The sequence below is a fragment of the Varanus komodoensis genome, unplaced genomic scaffold (genome assembly GCF_004798865.1).
Source record: "Varanus komodoensis strain SLA01 unplaced genomic scaffold, ASM479886v1 scaffold79, whole genome shotgun sequence".
In the NCBI taxonomy this organism is placed as follows: Eukaryota; Metazoa; Chordata; class Lepidosauria; order Squamata; family Varanidae; genus Varanus; species Varanus komodoensis.
The window spans coordinates 1,233,665-1,252,191 of record NW_025336467.1 but is presented as its reverse complement, the minus strand read 5'-3'; the positions used below and the strand labels follow the sequence as shown (position 1 = coordinate 1,252,191).

Below are 18,527 nucleotides of genomic sequence, written 5' to 3'. Positions count from 1 at the left end.
GGTTACAGTATGGATTAACCTGATTTACATTGAACCTTATGGGGAAACTGGACTTGGCTCACGAGCAATTTGGGTCACGACCAGAGTCCTGGGATGGATTAAGTTCATGAGCCGAGGTACCACTGTATTTTACAACATGAATGATGTTTTACTTCTCCTGAATGATCTCTGGAGAAGAACACGTGAGCTGAGGAGACACTCAATTGCACCATTCTATTATTATTATTCTATTATTATTATTATTATTATTACACTGCATTTATATCTGACTTGTTTTCCTCCTGTGAGGAAGCCCAAGCTGGCAGGCACTCTGTGATGATCTGTTAAAACATTTCATCAAAATCTGCTTTCCTGTAATTTCCACCCTTGGTTCTCGTTCTTCCTGCTGGGCTGGAAATCACCAGGACCGCAGCAGCAGGATGGAAAACGTAGCCCATCTTCCTCGGTTGCATGTCCTTGTTAGGGAAAGGGCCTTCTCGCTTGTGGCACCCCTTCTGTGGAACCAGTTCTCCAGGGAGCTGCGCCTGGCACCGACATGGTATACTTTTCAAAATCTTTTTATTCTCCCTTTATTTCAATTGTTGAATAGATTATTAAGTTTTTATATCTTTTTTAACCTAGATGTTGATTAATTGGTTGCAGTGGATTAGTGTCTGTTGTGTTGTATAGTATTATTCTATTTTTCCCTGCTAACTTTTGTTATTTTTGAATTGTTGATTATTACGGATATATTGTTGTTGTTATGCTTTATGCCGCAAGCTGTTCGGAGAGCATTTGCTATAGAACGAATGATAAAAACGTTAAAAAAATAAATACTAGTTAAATGAAATCGCACCTCAGAACTTGCTCCTCTGAACTTGTGGCTAATGTGGGATTTCAAAGGCTGACTTGGAGGAAAGTCTTTCCACTGGGACCACAACAAGGGAGGAAAAACTTAAACTCCCCTTCCTCCAACTGTTTTCTTATCAATAATTATTAATTTTTAAAAGCATTATTTAAAAAAAAAACATTAAATTAAAAATAGTTGAGCAAGGGCTATTTCTGCATTTTAAATGCCAAGCACATTCAGTGCAATGACAACTGAATATCATTCTCTAATCTGACCCTCTAAAGAAGTCAGAGCGCAAGAAGCAAATTTTTTAAAAATATGCTTCTTTGGGTTGAGGACAGAAGCAAAACGCTCCACCAACTGCAGGAAAGCTTCCTCATCCATTTTCCAGACGATGTCCACCCTTTGCATTGGTCTATAGGAAACTGTTATAGTAACTGTACGCTGCTGGAGAAGGGAAACAGTATTGTGAGCTACGAAACCAAACGAAAGGAAGTGGGAGAAAGAGCAAAACCAAGGGAAGAGCCAAAATTAAACAGCCGTGACGACTGACGACAACGAAAAAACAGGCTGTACAACAAAACAACGGCCTTGAGGAATGACGGAGAACACATCTCTTCAGGGCTTCCCAAGGAGATGGTATGTATGTACCCAGGCCTCCAAAGAAAGTGGGATCCATCCTGCACTCTCGCAGGAACTTGTGAGGAGGACCGGGAAGGATTGTGGGTTATAGGATGGAAAGTACTCCCCCGCTAAGCACTTCTAAGAACAGCTGTGCTGGATGAGGTCAAACATCCACCCAGTCTCCAGACGCCTTGCTGGGAAGGGCCTCCCAGTTTGCTTGCCTCCCAGTTTGTGATGGTGACATGGGTTGGAGACTGTGATCATGGGTGTCCCATCCGGGCCTGAGCATCTGGCTCCCTCTCCGTCTGTGGCTTTCTCTTCTCCCCTCGCGACACTCCCGAGACCAGGCACCATCTCCTGGCTGCCAATGTCAACACTTAACAAGGCACAGGGGAGCTGGCTTGCTCACAGCAGTGCTGGGACCGAGCCCCGTGGATCCAGACAGGGTCAATCCAAAGTCAGCCCCTGGGAGAGCCAGGGCATTGCTGGAATCGCAGGGAAATATTAGCTGGGAGCCAGAGAGCTGGGGCTCAGAGGCCGCTCCGGCAGCGAAGGTCTGGGGCAGAAGGCTTGTAAGTGTGAACCTTCCCAGAGCAAAGCTGCAGGGCACCAGAACATAAAGGGCTGTTTGCAAACACTGCCTTGTTCACGAAGGGATCCTTACTAGCCACAGGGCTAGCAACTTCCTGGCAACCCCCTAGATCTGCCTCAAGGTCCCCTGGAAAGGCAGCCCCTTCCTGACATTTAGCTCGGGTGTGCAGGAACTCTGCGTCATTCCCCAAAAAGCAATCTCCAGAAGGGACAACATAAATGCCCTTCCAGATCCTGGGAATATTCTGATGTATGAGCCATTAACACCAGTGCACTGCCTCGAAGGCCTCAAAGCAAGTCCCGAACTAAATCAAACATAAGCAAAAAAACCATCTTTGATATTGTTTGCATCATTTTCAGCAGCTGGGTAACGACCCCAGATCATTGGAAAAGAATGTTGACAAGCTGGGAACAATCCAGCCTGAACTCAGGGACCATGAAGCCTCTCCGGAGGAGACCATATGAGGGCAAAGCTGCAGGGGGTGGGTGGGGGCATTTAATCGTGTGCGAAGGCACGGCTGAGCTGTGGGGGGCTTCTGTGCAAATCCCTCATCTTTAGGTTGGCCTCAGACTCCTGTTGCTTTGCTTTTCCCTGAGTGGACTTCCCCTTCCCTTCCCCTTCCCCTGAACAGATTTAAGACCAAACCTGTGAGTGGTCCGGTGTTTATGGCACCATCTTAGAGGGCCGTCACTTAAGGGTGTGGATCTATGGCCAAGAAGAGAAACTCGCCACTGAAAAGGAGCACAAAAGCGGAACGGGTCTGCATAGCATCGCCATATGCTAATTTCTAGGTATAGGAGCAAATTTCTAATATGCTACTTTCTAGGTATAGATCTCACCCCCAGAGACGTTCAGACTGCCCAGGCTTCCGGGCCTGTTCTGTCTGCAGCTGGTGATGTGCTAACTGCTAACTGCAGGGCTATTTAACCCTCAAAGAACCCTGCCCCCTGGGGGTTTGCACAACGGGACAAGCCACGCCAAGGCAAGGATCCCTGAGTGCTCAGTGCAATGCAACGGACACATGGGTAAATCAAGCCATGGTTTGTCGTGTCATTCCAAGCAGGTCCCTGGCTTCTTATAGAGGAGAAATCCTTGTTGCGTGCATTTCACGATCCATCTATTCAATGCATGTAAGCTTATGGGTTAGGAAATCAATGCAAGAGCAGAAAACATGTTTTGTGTCATGTGTCACAAGATAATTGCGGCTGAGAAGATGGAACTTCTATGTACTCATATCTGAATGTGTTTTCTTCATCAAAATTCGCTGCCTGATTAACCAGGGCACCTTTTAGCAGATTAAAATGGTTTCCTCCAATTAATCCAGGCAATTAATTGGCTAAATGTTGCGGCTCCTAGCTTTCAGACTGTGTGAAAATGTTTTTGAGATCTGGACATAATGTAATCCAAACAACAGAGGACTCACCACACGAGGCACAAGACGCCTGGCTCTCGGGTTCTTATATTTCCTCCCTTCTGCCGCTCTGAGGAGTGACGAAACTTGGAGACTGGTCACCTACCCAATTTGCTGCAAGGACTCGTGGCGCCACCAGCACCAACTTCGGTGGGGAGAACAAGCTGCACACAAACACACGCTGACAAACTAAAGTACACCGAGTGATGCATGAACACCCATCGTTCCTTCGGGAGGAACAACGTCCTTCCATGGGCTCAGCTAAACTTGGCATACGCGTTTGGAAAGTTTTGGCAGTGCAAGGTTGTAGACCTCTGCTTTACAAGTTTCTGGGACAGCCCTGGAGAGGGGCCTCCTTGTCAGTCGTCGACGGGACTTGACTGATCGATCGATTGATTGATCCGTCTTGAAGCACCCATGCAAGGAAGGGCTGCCATCACAGACCACAACTCTGCACAGCTGTTCCATCTTTCAGAGATTCTCCGTGCTAGGAGAAAGGCAGGGTGCCTGAGTGAGATAACAGCGACGTATGGATTTGCTGTAAAATTTCGTGCATGAAAGAAAACGCCCAGATTTGGGGTGGGGGGGTTCTCCAAAGAAGGACATGCATAGCTTGTAGCTTTTATAGCTTTTGGAGTTGTCACTATCATTTATTTATTAATTTCATGCTGCCCCAAAGCCGAAGCTCTCTGGGCAGGCTTAGAAACGAATTATAGTTCATTTAATCGATAAATATGGAGAGATGGATAAATATTTGTGGCTCCTGGTCTCACAGGCATGGAGCTTCTCCTGTTCACCTCGACTGGAAGGTCCAGCTACACACTCACCCAGTTAGGCAGAGCCTGGGCTTCGCAATTTCTTTTCCAGGCTGCAATTGCTGTGGGGCTGCTCCTGAATACTGTGGGGACCTGTGGGTTGTGCAAAACGTGGCAGCCAGATTGAAAGCAGAGAGGAGACCGTCTGGCAAGTTTTGGATTGCTTGCACTGGCGGCCTGCAGCTTTCCCAGCCCATTTCAAGGAGGTCGTTTGACGCTGCAAAGGCTTCCACAGGTTGGGACTAAGAAGCCTGACACACAGCCTCTCCTGTCAGAGAATAATGGAGCTGGAAGGGTCCATGAAGGCCATCCAGTCCATCCCCCTGCTGTTGCAGGACACCAAGTCACACCATCCCACTCAGATGGCTGCCCAGTTTCTTTTGGATGTCTCTGGGGTGGGAGAGCCCCCACCTCTCCAGGCAGCTGGTCCCACTCTTGTATTGCTCTGACAGTGAGGAAGCTTTTCCTGATGTCCGCCCTGAATCTGGGTTCAGGAATCAGTCATGAACCTAACCAGACGCTGGGATCAACCTCTGCAAACTTTCTGAGGGAGTCCTGGAAGGCAGCAGCAAAGGAGCAGGGCCTCCTCAGTGAAGGCCCCCCCCCTGGGTATAGAATGTTCTCCCCACAGACATCTGTTTGACTCCTAGGACAGCTATCGTTTTGACACCAGGCTACACCTTTCCTTGCAGACATTTGAGGGCATATGATGCCGTTTTTATTTTAAAACGCCCTAATATTTCTCTCTTGGCTAGCTAGACTAATCCAGAGGAAAAGAGGCTGGAAGGGCTTCAGCATAGCTCATACCCTGACCTTGCCGTCTCTTCCCCTCCCTGCCCAGGGAAGCATTCCTTTCCCCTGTCTCTGAAGACACGTCTTGATCTTGGAGAAAAGTGGGTGTGGTGGGGTGAAACCTGGACCTGGGGTGCCCCATAACATGGCCTCTCCCTACCCCATTGCCCAGCATTTAAGAGGCCCTTCACCAGAAGCAGTGTGGGTTTCTGCCAGAGAGCGGGACCACACGGCGTCTCCCCGCATTTCCACAAGTACCTTTTCAGCACAAGGCCCAGGAAGATGGGTTCCCTGAAAGGAGGCACAGTTCAGTCCTGATAGGGCTGGAAGAACTGTTACAAATCCGTGTAGAAAAATTCACTCTAACCATTTCACTGGGCCTGCATGATTTCTCGAAGAGAACAGATGGAGGTTTGGAGAGCTCTGATTTAATGCTTTTAGCATGTGGTGTCCCACTTGTAATGTTCGGCACGCAGTTCCATTGTTGGCCCCTGCCAGTTCTTATCAACACCAGAGCCCTGAGAAGGAAAGCTTTTTCTCAACCCACCTCCTTCTCCAGCCATTCCAGCGCTGAACATTTAATCCTGATCGATGCACAGCCAGCGTGTTTCAAATATGCACCGCAGCTGCTCCCCCACCCCATTCCTTTCTCCTTGCATCGGTTGTAGACCGGTGGATGGCTAGTTTTACTGTTTTATTAAATGCAACTTCTTCTGAGAACTGTTTTGCCCAAGGAGCTGGATAAATAAATACTCTACATAATGAAAGAACAGGGACTGATGGATGTGGGAAGATGTCCTTTTATTTTTAAATGGAATGTTTAGTGGTTAAGCATTTCCCAAATATTTTCAGGCTCAATCGCTGTGTGGATGGTGAGGGGTTTGTTTTCTGGCTGGCAGAAAGTGGGGAAAGAGGGGTGGAACCCATATTAGAATTCCCATTTCTAAGGTAATGGGGAATTTAGATGGCATGGTATATTCATTCACACGATTTCAGAAGAAATTTGAGAGGGCCAGGTTACCGAAAACATGCTTTAGAAATGTGTTCAAAATTGGTCCAGAAAAATTATTTTAGGAAGAGTTGAAGCGGAGCCCTGAAGTGAGTGGTAGAGAGAAATGTTTCAGAAGGAAGACATGATGATTAGTTATAGGAAAGCTTTAAACCTGAGCCAGACTGATCAAAAAGAGAGATCGTAACTGGGTAGCTTCTTTTTAAAATGAATACGAACTGTTCTTACTCCTGCTTGCGTTTGCGTTTTATTTTGTCCTATCTTCAATTTGATTTTTCCCCCTCTGTAACATACTTTTTTTAAAGAATCAACAACTGGGAGAGAAAGACAAGGAAGATGCTCTTTGGTGCTGGAAAAAAGAGATCGGAGGATGAAGGAAATGGGGTGGGATTGGATTGGAGAATTGGGACTGCGAGTGCAGAAAAGTGATCTTCAGGGCAATGAAGATGCTTTTTCAAGGGAGTTGCCCCCATTCCCACCCAGCTTCCCTCTGGTTGTGGGGCACTGCAGCTCCCACAGCTGGAGCTGTTGCGTGTTGTGGATGATCACACCTTGAGGACTAGGGAAGGCTGCCCTAAGGGAATGAGTCCAGGACGCGTTCAGTCCCACACACGAGAGCCAGTGTGGCGTGTCGGTTAGTGTGCGGGCTTCGGACTCAGGAGATGCGAGTTCTAGTCCCCACTCAGTCATGAAGCTCAGTGGGAGACTTTGGCCAATCACTTCCTCCCAGGCCAACCTACCTTGCAGGGCTGTTGTTGTGAGGATAAAACGGAGCTATGCAAACGGCCTCAGAAGCACCACAAAGTATCCACAAAAATATCTATCCCAGAGAAAGCCCCACTTAGTTCACTGGATTGGTAAGTATAGGACCTTCTGCAGCCTGCAGACAAATCCCGTCACTCTCAACCGAGCTTATACCTAAATAGACATGAATAGGATCACACTGTTAAATCTGTTTTTGTAGAGAGCAAAGGACTAGAACTCCAGTCCCAAGCTTGCCTCTTCAAGCTGCGTGTAAGAACTGGATGATGCAATCTGTACGTGATCCGAGGACCACCTCACTATCATTATGTTTAAAACTGAATGCAGGGTGTGTACTTGGTGTGATTACAGAAAAGTGATAAATGCTGTGATGCATCTCCAAGCCTGGCTAGAAGTAAGACCAAGCCCTGAAGCTATCAGGAAAATTTGATTTTATCAAGGCTATGCTTGAATTCTTCCCCTCCAATTCAAAGTATGTTTATTTAGTATGTGCGTGTTTAGACAACTGCAATTGCTTTGATTTTACTGCTGTGGGATCTTTCTCAAGAAGGGTCAGCATATGTGTATATATTTAAGTATTCATAAAAGGAACTCTGAATCACCCTTTGGCCCCCAAGTAACCTGGGTTCCAAAACCATTCAGAAATGCCACTGTGGCAAACAACAAAATGAAGATTTTCAAACAGAGAACAGAGTATAGTGCAAAACCATTTTAATGGCTTGCCTATGACATAAAAGTGTGCTTAATCCAGTTCTGTGCATAAGTGTGCATAGAAATGCAATTTCCCTTTCTAAGGAAAAACACAAACTCTCTGCTAAGCTGCTTTTCCCTGGAATTCATCATGTGCAAGGATAGAAATGCACTCTGCACTTACCCAGAGACACTTTTCTGTGTTGACAGGTTACTAGATCTGTGCTGTTGCACCAGATCCAGTTCTCCCAGGTAAGAACAACACTATGGGGAATAAACATTGGGCCACATACAATGTTCAGAAGAAGCAGCTTCTGAGGGTGCAGAATTTCTAGGTTGCTTCTCAGAAGGATGGAAGAAAAAGTTTACAGATGAACTCAGGAAGGGTTCATCGAAGAAGAAAGCACCGAAATTCTGCCCACAGGTTCTGTGGCAGCTTTTTCCAGCTTTGCATCTCTCATGCAAAACCCTGCAGCTCAGAATGCAAAAGGGAAATCACAGAGAGGAAACCAGATCACTTCTTGCACAGTATTTAGCGGGACCAGCAATCACATCAAAACACCACAGAGAAAAAAGAAACATGAGTGCTACCAATTCCTAAAATGAATCAAATGCCTGAAGCCCACTTCCTCCAAGACCCTGGATGAGTTAAGGGCCAGCTGTGATCACTCAGTTTAATATGTAAGGCATATGAGGTCACAGGGAACACAGCTCTGAATCACAAGTTAAGAAGCCATAAAGCATATTATGCCTTTGCAATGCGTGTCAGATCTTCCCCATCAAGTTCGAGGGAAGGCAGTTGCAGCAAACAGAGCAGGCAGTTCACTTCCCTTTTATTCCTGCTTTTGGAATTCCAAGGATGGAAAGAACCCACTTTTTTTAGTTACCTGAGCCAGCCGCTGTGAATAGATAGCCCTCAATGGTACCTTGGCCTGATCCAGCTTCCTCCAGCCAGGTACTGTCCAGATGCTTTGGACTACAGAGCCTATATCCTCTGTCATTGGAAACAGCCATGTGGAATCGGGGGGCGGGGGGGGGACAGTCCAGCTGGAGTCCTCCAGGAAGCAAAGAGCAACAGGCAAATACAGGAGTTTAATCCAGCTCTCGCTGCAAAATCCATCTGGATTCTACAGCGTCTTACTTCTGGGAACCCGTGTGGTGTGGTGGTTAAGGGCGCGGGTCTGGGACTCAGGCGGTCCGGGTTCTAGTCTCTGCTTGGCCATGGAGCCCACTGGGGGACTCTGGGTTCTCGACCCAGCCTACCTCACAGGGCTGCTGTGGGGAATAAGATTGAGCACAGGAGAAGATAATGGTGTAAGCCGTTTTGAGTTCATTGTATGAAAAGAGGCGGCATATAACTCAAATAAATCAATAAATCAACCCTAAGACCCCTTGAAAACTGGAACTACAGACCAGAGTATATAGGTTAGAAAATACACTTTCCAGGACGGTTTGGTGAGTCTCTTTTTTACAGCATAGGAAGCAGAAATTCAAGACAGAAATAACAATTAGAAGAAGAACAGACCAGTGGCATGCTAAGTTTGGGGCCTTTTTAAAAAAGGAAGAAGTCAAAAGTCAATGAATGAGCGTAATGAAAAGTCAATGAAAAGTCAATGAATGAGCGTAAAGCAGAGACACTTCTGGGAGGTGGGTTCCCATTTATGATCTGGTCACACCTTGAAAAGTTGCTTTGTTGTTCTTTGCCTTTTGACCACAGGTAAGGTAATTCCAACTTTAGCTGTACCTTTGCTGACTGGGTCTCTTTAAAGTCCCCTCCGCACAAGGGGACTGTTCTAGGTTTATTCTGAAAATAATAATCTGGGAGTTGACAGACAGAAAGAAACTTTTCCTCCTCCCCTTCTGTTTGTTTTCCTTTTGTCTTTCAGCCCCACACTCTCTGCCTTCTTTTCTTTTTTCCTACCTTCCATCTCGTTCCCTTCTGATTTCATTGTGCTGAAGCAGCAAATATTTCATTTTGAAAATTGCATTAAAGGATGGATTTCTGCCCATTGGGCATTTCAAATAAACCCCTTGCTAAATTTATTGTAAATATAGCTTTGCAAAAAATAATAAAATTAAAAAAATAAATTAAATTATTTTTTTTAATAAACAGAAAATGACATTGGCCACACGTACCTCTCAGCTGGATTCGGAAAAGCCGTCAGGTTGTGTTTCCGAGGCAGTGCTGTTGCTGCTGCCTCTTCCACTGGTTCAAAAAGGAGCGAGAAGAGACACTTGAGAAAAGCGGAGGGTGGGAAGGAAGGAGGAAGGAGGGGCCCAGAGAAGGAAGGCTGGTTTGTTTTTAAGCTGCTGTCTCATCTCGCCTCCCCCTGCAAAGAAAGGATTGCAGGAATGCAGGAAAAGGAAGAACTTTGGGAATGGTGACTTATAGGAGAGGCTTATCTGGGATGCCCGGGTGAGGATGCACCCCCACCCACTTCGAAGCCCTGGGACCGGATTTGAGGATGGGGCTCAGGAAATGAATCATGGGCAGGCTCGCTAAAGAAGGAGTGAGAAAGTGACGTACCCGTGGCTGAGAGACCGTGGAATGTGCCTCCATCCAGAGGGTCCCACCACCCCCGCCATGGCTCAGGCATTTTTTGGTGGGTGGTGCTGGGAAAGGACCCATCGGAAGATTCCCAAGCCCCCCCCCCATGTGGAGGACCCCTGGCTGGCCCAGCCATGCAGGGTCCGGCACTTTGACCCACCTCGGGCTACCTGGACTAAAGCCTTTTTTTCAAAGGCTCAGCCCTGGGACTGTGTGTAGACAAAAGCCCACCACTGTCCAGGAACTGGTTCACAATGAACCATGGCTACCCTAGGGGATGCCACAGCAAAACCACCTTGTCTCACCCTGGCTGTACCTAACCGTAGCCCTTCGGGGGAGACGACTTAACGATGCTAAGAGTTCTCTCCCTTTTGCATTCGTCCCTGGGAATCTTAACGGCTGGCTGTCAAAACTTCAAACCATTTAAAAAGGGTGTTTTGACAGTATTCTCATTTTTGTTTGCCTTTTCACAGAGACATAAGCATCCGAGTCTATGTCCCTGTGGAAAAAATGAGGAGAGTTATGAAAAGAGGGGAGGACTTTTAAAAGGGGATTTGAGGAAAAGTGAGAGTGCCCTTAAGGCCATCCGATCACAATGCAAAAACGAGGATCTTGCTGGGAAAGGGATCAAACCAAGCCAAAAGTGGGGTGGGGGGGGGCTGTTTGGAGCCCTTCCAGGTCAAGGTCCAGGTTTGGTACAAACTGGATGTTGCTCAGGTGAACCAGGCTCTTTCCTCACCTGCAGAAGGAAACAGGTGTGTGCTTGTGAAAGACCAAAAAGAATTTAACAAGAATGTGCGTGGAAGGGGTCCGAAGCACTGATCTGAACCCATGGACAGTCCACTCCAAGGTGCTGCTTGGACACTTTGTGGGGGCTGGCGGTGCTTGTGAAAACAGGGATTATGGAAATCCGCTATTCAGCTAGAAATAGGATCTTGGTGGTGGGGGTTAAGGATGAAAGTGCTGTAGCGAACCAAAGGAGCTAATGACTGTGATCGTGGACCTCTGCCGAGGTCAGGTGCCCCACTGGGGACTGGTGGGGCAGCTGACCCTGACCTAGACAAACTTGGTGAAAATGGCAAGCTGGGGAGTCTTCCGCTTCCCGGTACCCGTGATGGGCTTGGCCACGTGGGTTTAAATGGGGTTAACAGCCCAGAAGGCTTATAAAATGTCAATTTTTGAAAAATTCAGAAGAACAGCAAATTGACAAGTGCCTAATACAGACAGCAGCTTTTTGTTATTAAGTATCAATTAAAATCAATTAAGTGTCAATTAAATAAGATCTGTGGACAGGGAAATGAGAAAAGAGAGCCAGTGAAGCCGCTCTAGTAGATTCAAATGGGCTGGGCTCACTAGGAACCAAGAAATGGGATTTAATCAAGATGCAGCAGAATGTCCTTCTCCAGCATGGGTGTCGATCAGAACAATGCCTACCACCCTGAAGCAGCATGTCCATTCTAGCCGGGGATGATCAGGGTTGTAGTTGAGAAGGCTAGAGAGCAACCAATGACATCAATGAGGCTTTGATTAGTTGTGATGAACTTATATCCTTGTTTTCAGTGGGCCTACTTTAAGTTGGGTCAGACACGACTTCGTGGCTAACAACAACTTTAAGTTTGACTGGGTATACATCTCTCTTTTACTCCTGAAAAGCCCCTGAAAAGCCCCACAAAGAAAATCAACTTCTGAGCCAGGACTTAAAGCCTACCAAACATTGTGGTCAGGAAGCAACCAGAGACAATACCCACGAAAATTACGTGGTAAGTCCAAGTGTTTTTCTCCTGCCGGCTACAGCTTCAAGGAACACTTCCAACCAGCACCAACAAACGAACCGACTTCCTCATAACTCCAGACGATGCTGCAATGATGCACGTGAAACAAAGGAAGACTCTTTTAGGGTCCCCTGTGGTTAATGCTTCCACCTACAAATGGCATTCCTTCTCATCTGAGCTCAGCTGGTCAGGATTACGAAACAAGGTCCAAGACCAGGCAAGCCCAAGGTCCAAACACAGGGAGCCCAGGACAGAGTGAGGTGACCGGGGAAAATGCGGCACTGTGCCAGACTTGAGCTCAGAGGAGGAAAGCCAAGACTTCAGAGCTCCACCCAAGCTGCAGCTGCAGACCATCACCACTTCCTGGAGAAAATTTAGTCTTTTACAACAGGGCTGGTAGAAAGACTTGGCTCCGCTTCACTTATCTCTCTCAGTGCTGGCAGGGTCAGATGAGAGAATTGGGGGAAGGGCCTTCAAGGAGCTGAAGATCCGATGGGGCTTTGAGGTGGGAAGCCAGAACCACATGCGGGACTTGGTACTCCTTGGGGAAACGTTGGAACGTTGTTCTGGGATGCCACCAAGTCATCTCTGATTTATGGCAACTGTACAGAGCACCCCACCACCCCCAAACTGTCCTTCCTTGCAGCTCTTGTCAACTCAAGGCTTCCTTTTTGGAGTCTATCCATGATTGATTTGGTCTTTTTCTGCCTTCAACTTTCCCTGGCAGGATTGTCTCTTCCAGGGAGTCTTGTCTTCTCGTGATGAGCCCAGGGCATGTTCTGGCTTGATTTGATCTGGGACCCCCTTGCTTGTCTTTCTGCTGATCCAGAATATCTGCAAAGCTCTCCTCCAGCTTTGAAGCATCCATTTTCTTCCTGTCTTCTTTCTCCTTTGTCCAGCTTTCACACCCACACAAAGTGATCAGGAATACAATTGTGCGGGTGCTCTTGGCCCTGGTCCCCCATGAGATGTCCTTGCTCTGAGGGATCTTTTCCAGCTCCTTCGCTGATGCCCCTTCCAAATTGCGGCCGTCTATTAATTTCCTGGCTGCATTCTGCCTTTGAATGGATGACCCAGCCAAGGGACGCCAAATCTTTCACAATTTCAATGTCCTCATTGTTGAAAGTTGTGTAAATAACGTTGTGTAATTCTTCCATGGTGGTGATGTTTGTTTTGTGCAGGCATATGTCTGCACTTTCTTCTGTTACTTTCACCAGAAGACATTTCAATGCACTACTGCTGCTTTCTGGAAACATCTGCCGCAGAAGGGCCGCCACCTCCCCGTCACACCAACAAGCTCACGTGGTTGCCCTCCCTGGCCAGATGAAAAGGCTTCGGCCATCTCTCTCGCAGAAGCAGCGGGACCAAGCTGCTAGCTTTTTAGCTCCAGGACAAACGGTGCATGTAACCGCTCCCAGTCTGGATGTCTCTCCCCTTCAAACCCACCAGAAGTCAGAACTTAAATTCAGAAAACCCCTCACAGCTCTGCCATCAGCACCTGCACTTTCTTTCTCACACACGATCAGCCAGAGGGAATTTGAGACCACCAGAATGCCAGGGATGCATTCAGTGCTCCCACGATCTTGGAATGATAGGGACCCTGCTAAATGTGGGGCCATGTGAGAAGGTGGGAAAGGGACCCATAAGTAACACAGGGGCTGTCCCAGGAAAACGGCCTGAGGGAACTTGTGGGAAGGTGTTCATTTGTATCGGCCCAGCAGCTGATCAACAAAGCTTTAATTGCATGCCCTCGCTGTGGGGACTGTGTTTGAAATGCTTTTTGCTGCGGCAGAAAAGGGTGTTTCCCAGCGCTGGGTCGCTTTGCTGACTGTTATCAACAGCTTTGCTGTATTTGCATCAACTTTCCCTTCCGATTTGCATTTGTACTAGCTTTTGCTTCAGTTCCGACTGCAAGCCGAAGCCAAAATGGGTTGCCCTTGCATAGCAAGCTGCTTGGGACAGACACTGGAAGGAGCAGCTCCTTCCATAGGAATTGGACTGCCTGTTCTATTCAGCACCAGAGACCCTGCAAGGAGCCTCAATGCAACAGCATTTTCAGTTAGGACCCAAGCCAGCAGGGCTGCTCCTAGTGTGACCATCACAATACGGAGCTGTCTGGAGCAAGACCTTTCCCAAGCTGCAGGCCAGCAACAAACACATTCTTCTTTGTCTAAAACTTTAGTGTGGAAACCGTTCTTGTCACCTCGTTTCCCTACTGAACTGCACTTACTTGCATTGCTCATGGAAATGGGTTTTAGTAACTTGAAGTATTTTGATGTTCCCTCTATGTGCTATAAGTCACTGGGTTTATTTTATAAAAATAGGAACTACGGCAAGATTAGATGATCTGCATCTGATAGCTCAGGTTTTTGTCTTCAAAAGAGAGTCAACTATGAATCTCTTCCAACAGACCTTCCCAGATTAACTTTCTTTAATATGCTTGGTTTTAGTCAAATTTAAATCATTTTGGTTTTGAGCACTTGTAAGCCACCCAGGACCTATGGGAACGGAAAGGACTCACTTTCTAAACAAATGGTCATGATGTGGTCTAGAATGATCAATGAGATGATGTGAGATAAACCAAAGAGCACAGAGAGAAATAAGCATTTTAACCACTGAATTCAAGTGGATGCATGACATTTGGACATTCACAGCAATGCTGGAGAAAGCGGGAGTTGGGTAGCTTAAAAACAAGATGGAGTGGGTTAAAGTAGGGTCATTCCACCAGTCCTGATGGAAGTTCTCCCCCAGGAAGACACATCATCCCACCGTGGTCACCACCACCACTGCTCTTTCCAGCCAATGGGGGTGGAAGCCCTGCTGATTTTTACTTCTTCCCTCCTCTTCTCCTTTCCTTGTGTGCTATGCCTTTCCAGATGGTATGTGCACAAGCAATTACCAATTGTGTTACATTTCTAGGGACTGGATCTGAATTTACCACACTGGTGGATGTGGACTTCTCTGCCTGTTCTTCCTACTGCAGTCCCTGAAGTGCTACTCTAGAGTAAGGCCCTGCTGAATGGATGGTATGTGCTGTGCGTGAAGCAGAGCCCCAGATTGGGCGGGGGACATCCACAAGCAGGTCCCTTGCTCTTGCAAAAGACAGAGTTTGGATCGAACCCAAGAAGTGGTGCCAGGAGAACTCAGGCTTACGGGAACTAATTGGGAACATCTTCTGCCTCCCATTACATCATCAGTGCTTTAAATTTTTTAAATATCAAAACTCAGTGCGAATTACATTTGGAACCCAGTTCCAGGAAATCCATTAAGCCATTATGAAGACGACAGACCTATTTGTCTGTTTATTAAGAGGAGCCTATGGGTCTCTGTTGCTATATTCCACCCAGCAACCAACCAATGAATCCAAGACTCGTTCATCTGAACCAGGGTGGACACCAGCTCTGAATCTGCCGCAGCAGCACACAACGGGACACCAAACGAAGCTCCGAGTCCACACAAAATCTCCACTCCCATCAAGATAAACCCCCCAAGACTAGGCAGGCAATGGAGAACCATCTGCCTCTTCCATTTTGTGTTGTAAGCCGCCCCGAGGCTTCGGCAAGGGGCGGCATAGAAATGTAATAATAATAATAATAATAATAATAATAATAATAATAATAATAATTTTCACCTGGTTCACCCCTGCAGGCCAGAGTGAGTGCTGGATGGGGTGAACCTTGTGTTCCAATCTAGCCATTGAGGCTGGAATGCCACCTACGGGGGGAGGGGGCTCCCCAAGCTGCCAGGGAGGAAATCAGAGAATCGCTGGATTCTTAATGCGCACTCCACTCCCCAGTGGAAGAGAGGCCAACACGGTTAGGCAACGCTGGACTAAAGAGGTCACTGCAGCTTCTGTGCGTGGCAGTTCTGGGCCTTCCGGGACAGCATGTATGCCTAGTCCCCCAGCTGCCTCCAAGCAGCTCAGTCAGGGCAAAAGAATATGGCTCAGAGGTTCCACTATGCTGCCAGGTCAGCCGCTCCTTGTAATCCTCACTCTCCAGAAGAATATAATGCGACGGAGGATGCTGGATCAGACCAAGGTGAGCCCACTGTGCCAAGGAGCTTAGTTTCGACTCCAGCCAGTTTTCCACTGGAGGAAGCCTGCCTCTGGGGCAGCAGGGAGCTTACCCCCATTTCTGCTCAGTGCCTTGGTAACCCCGTCACCTCTGGTATTCAGTGACCGCTGCCTCCCAACACGAACAGCCGCTGAAAGAACCCCACTGAAGGCTGAATCCTGGCAAGATGGAGGCTCTGCGGGGTGTGGATCTGGGGACTGACAGTTGGTGGTCCTGGATGCGACACTGCTTCCCCTGGAAACATGGGGGGCTTTAAGGGCCAGGGCTGCCTCACCCCAAAAGGGGGGGGTCAACTCTGAGCCCCACACACTGGCAACCTCAGCTGCGCACCCCTGTGCCAAGGGCTGCGCATGGGCGGTGGGACTCTAGGCAGATGAACAGGGCACGAGGCCGGGCAGAGTCCACACAGAGCAAAGCTCAGTAACGCAGAGAGAAGCAGGGTGGTAGTCAATAGAAACGAAGCACAGAAACAGAGCAAGCCGGAAGGGGCTCCCGGGCCATCGAGTCTGGGTCTCCCGTGCTCAGGGAAAGTGTCTCCTGGCTGCGCTCCCGATTTCAGAATCTGGTCTGTGCGGGCCAGGAGTAGAGTCTTCCACAGAGCAGCTCCGGCCCGCCAGAACTTCCTGCCTGCCTCTGCAAATCAGGTAGGCACCAACTTTTCTGGGTTTACAGAAAAGCACACCTCTTCTGACGGGCATTCCCAGGAAGGAGACGTGGTCTTCTGGACAGAAGGGCTGATGACCATCCCTCGCTGGGTTCTGCGGAGAATTTCTACGGATGCAACCATCGCCTAACTCACATCCACCAGTAAATCGACCCCGCTAACCAACGTGCGCCATCGCCTTTCCCCCCTGCTGCCTACTCTTGCCTCCCATGCCAGTTCACGAGACACCAAGTGGCCTCAGCAATATAAATTTTATTACAAACAGGATGCCTTTGCCAGGAGAAAGTCACCCAGATTAATACATTCTTAAGAAACAGTTATAAAAGCGTATTCAAGAGCCCCAATGAGCAGGTGGGAAAACAGCACCATCTGGTGTCTGGAAGATGAACTATGTCCCCCCTCCCCGTGCATTTGGAACCGGAGAAGCTGCTGCGAGGGGTTCGGTTGGGACCACAGAGCGAGCGTTCGTATGGCAAGAAATGGGTCCCACTAGCAAGTAACCTGAGGAATCCAGATGCCGGGTGTGAGAAAGGCAGTCCTCTCTGCGCAGCTGCCCTCTTAGTTTGGTCCAAGGCTGCTGGCACCGATCCGCGATCTCCTCCCTACCAGTGCCGGCGCCTAGCGAATCCTGCCCTCTCCACATCACCGCCGGTAGCGGTAGCGCTTGAAGTGGAACCAGAGTTGGAAGATGCCGTTGGCGAACTGGCAGCGGAATCCGTGGCGGTGGGAATACTCCCATTCGCGGTTGACGATCTTGAAGGCGATGTCCTCGTACGGTGGGCCGGCGTGGAAGCGCAGGGTGGCGAAGTCCTTGTTGTCCGGACAGGCCTCCAAGAAGTACTCGGGTGTGGAGCGCTTGTCGATCAGATCTGGGTAGAAGATGTTGAACTTGTAGCCCTGCACGATCTTGGGCGGGGGATTGTCGAAGTCGTAGTGGGTCTGGTTGTATTTGTTCCACTCGAAGCCCGTGTGGACCCGGTTGAAGAAGCGCGGCTTGCGAGGGCGGTACTTGTCGGCCCAGAGGTAGGCCTTGCCGGTCAGGGGCATCTCCACGCTGAACTGCGCCTCGTCTGCCCCCATGCCCTCCTTGGCGCGGCGGAAGAAAATGTCCTCGGCGCTCTCGCTGGCATCACCTGAGCGGAGGGAGGAAAGAGGGCATCGGGCTGCTGCTGGCAGCAACCTGGAGAACAGCTAAACTCCCTGATAAAGACTTACACACTCGGGAGGTAGCTCTCCAGAGATTCGTCCACAGCTGACTTTATATTCCTTTTTTATAAACTTTTTTATTTATCCACTACTTTAAGAACTAGGAATTTTAATTGGCTTTTAATACTCACAGACACATTTTGATCCATCCATCCATCCAAAACATTTGTATGTTCACTATTGCATCTCAGGACAGCTTATCAGATTAAAACCAATAATCATAAAAACAATCAATAAAACAGTACAATAAAATTACCAAAACCCAATACAAATGACTCAAATCAGAACAAAAGTGACTGTGAATCACTAAAAATGCTAATTTTTGAAATAACACTTAAATAAAAAGGTTTTAACCTGGCGCCAAAAAGAATATAGGCTCAGTGCCAGGTGAACCTCCCTGGGGAGCATATTCCATAGTCTGGGTGTCACCGCAGAGAAGGCCCTACTCCGAGTAGAGGTCCTTTTTACTTCCTTTTGGGAGGGTTCCCGGAGCAGACCCTCCCCGGCCGATCTTAGGGGGCATATAAGGAAGGAGACGTTCCTTCACGTATCCTGGTCCGAAGCCATTTAGGGCTTTATAGGTCAAAACCAGCACCATGAATACTGTTGGTATTATGTTTTTGTTGTTTATTGTTGTTATTCGCTGCTTTGTTTATTGATTGTTATAGTTCTTGTAAGATGTCCTGGGACTATTTTCGTACGGGATGGAATATTTTAGATAGATAGATAAATAGATA

The 18,527-nt window shown here is 48.0% G+C and overlaps 2 protein-coding genes across 2 annotated transcripts in view; both read right to left on the bottom strand.

Annotated features, from left to right (window-relative positions):
- TBXA2R (thromboxane A2 receptor) overlaps window positions 1-9,729 on the bottom strand; it is a 32,943-nt gene extending 23,214 nt beyond the window's left edge. Inside the window, exon 1 of the mRNA XM_044453499.1 lies at window positions 9,661-9,729. The gene's annotated coding sequence lies outside the window, so the exon portion shown is untranslated. The remainder of the gene's footprint in view (window positions 1-9,660) is intronic.
- A 7,356-nt stretch (window positions 9,730-17,085) lies between these two features.
- The window catches only part of CACTIN (cactin, spliceosome C complex subunit), a 21,382-nt gene continuing 19,940 nt past the window's right edge, over window positions 17,086-18,527 (bottom strand). The window contains exon 10 of the mRNA XM_044453470.1: window positions 17,086-17,717. Within this exon, the coding sequence (XP_044309405.1) occupies window positions 17,227-17,717 (491 nt within the window). The 3' untranslated portion in view covers window positions 17,086-17,226. The remainder of the gene's footprint in view (window positions 17,718-18,527) is intronic.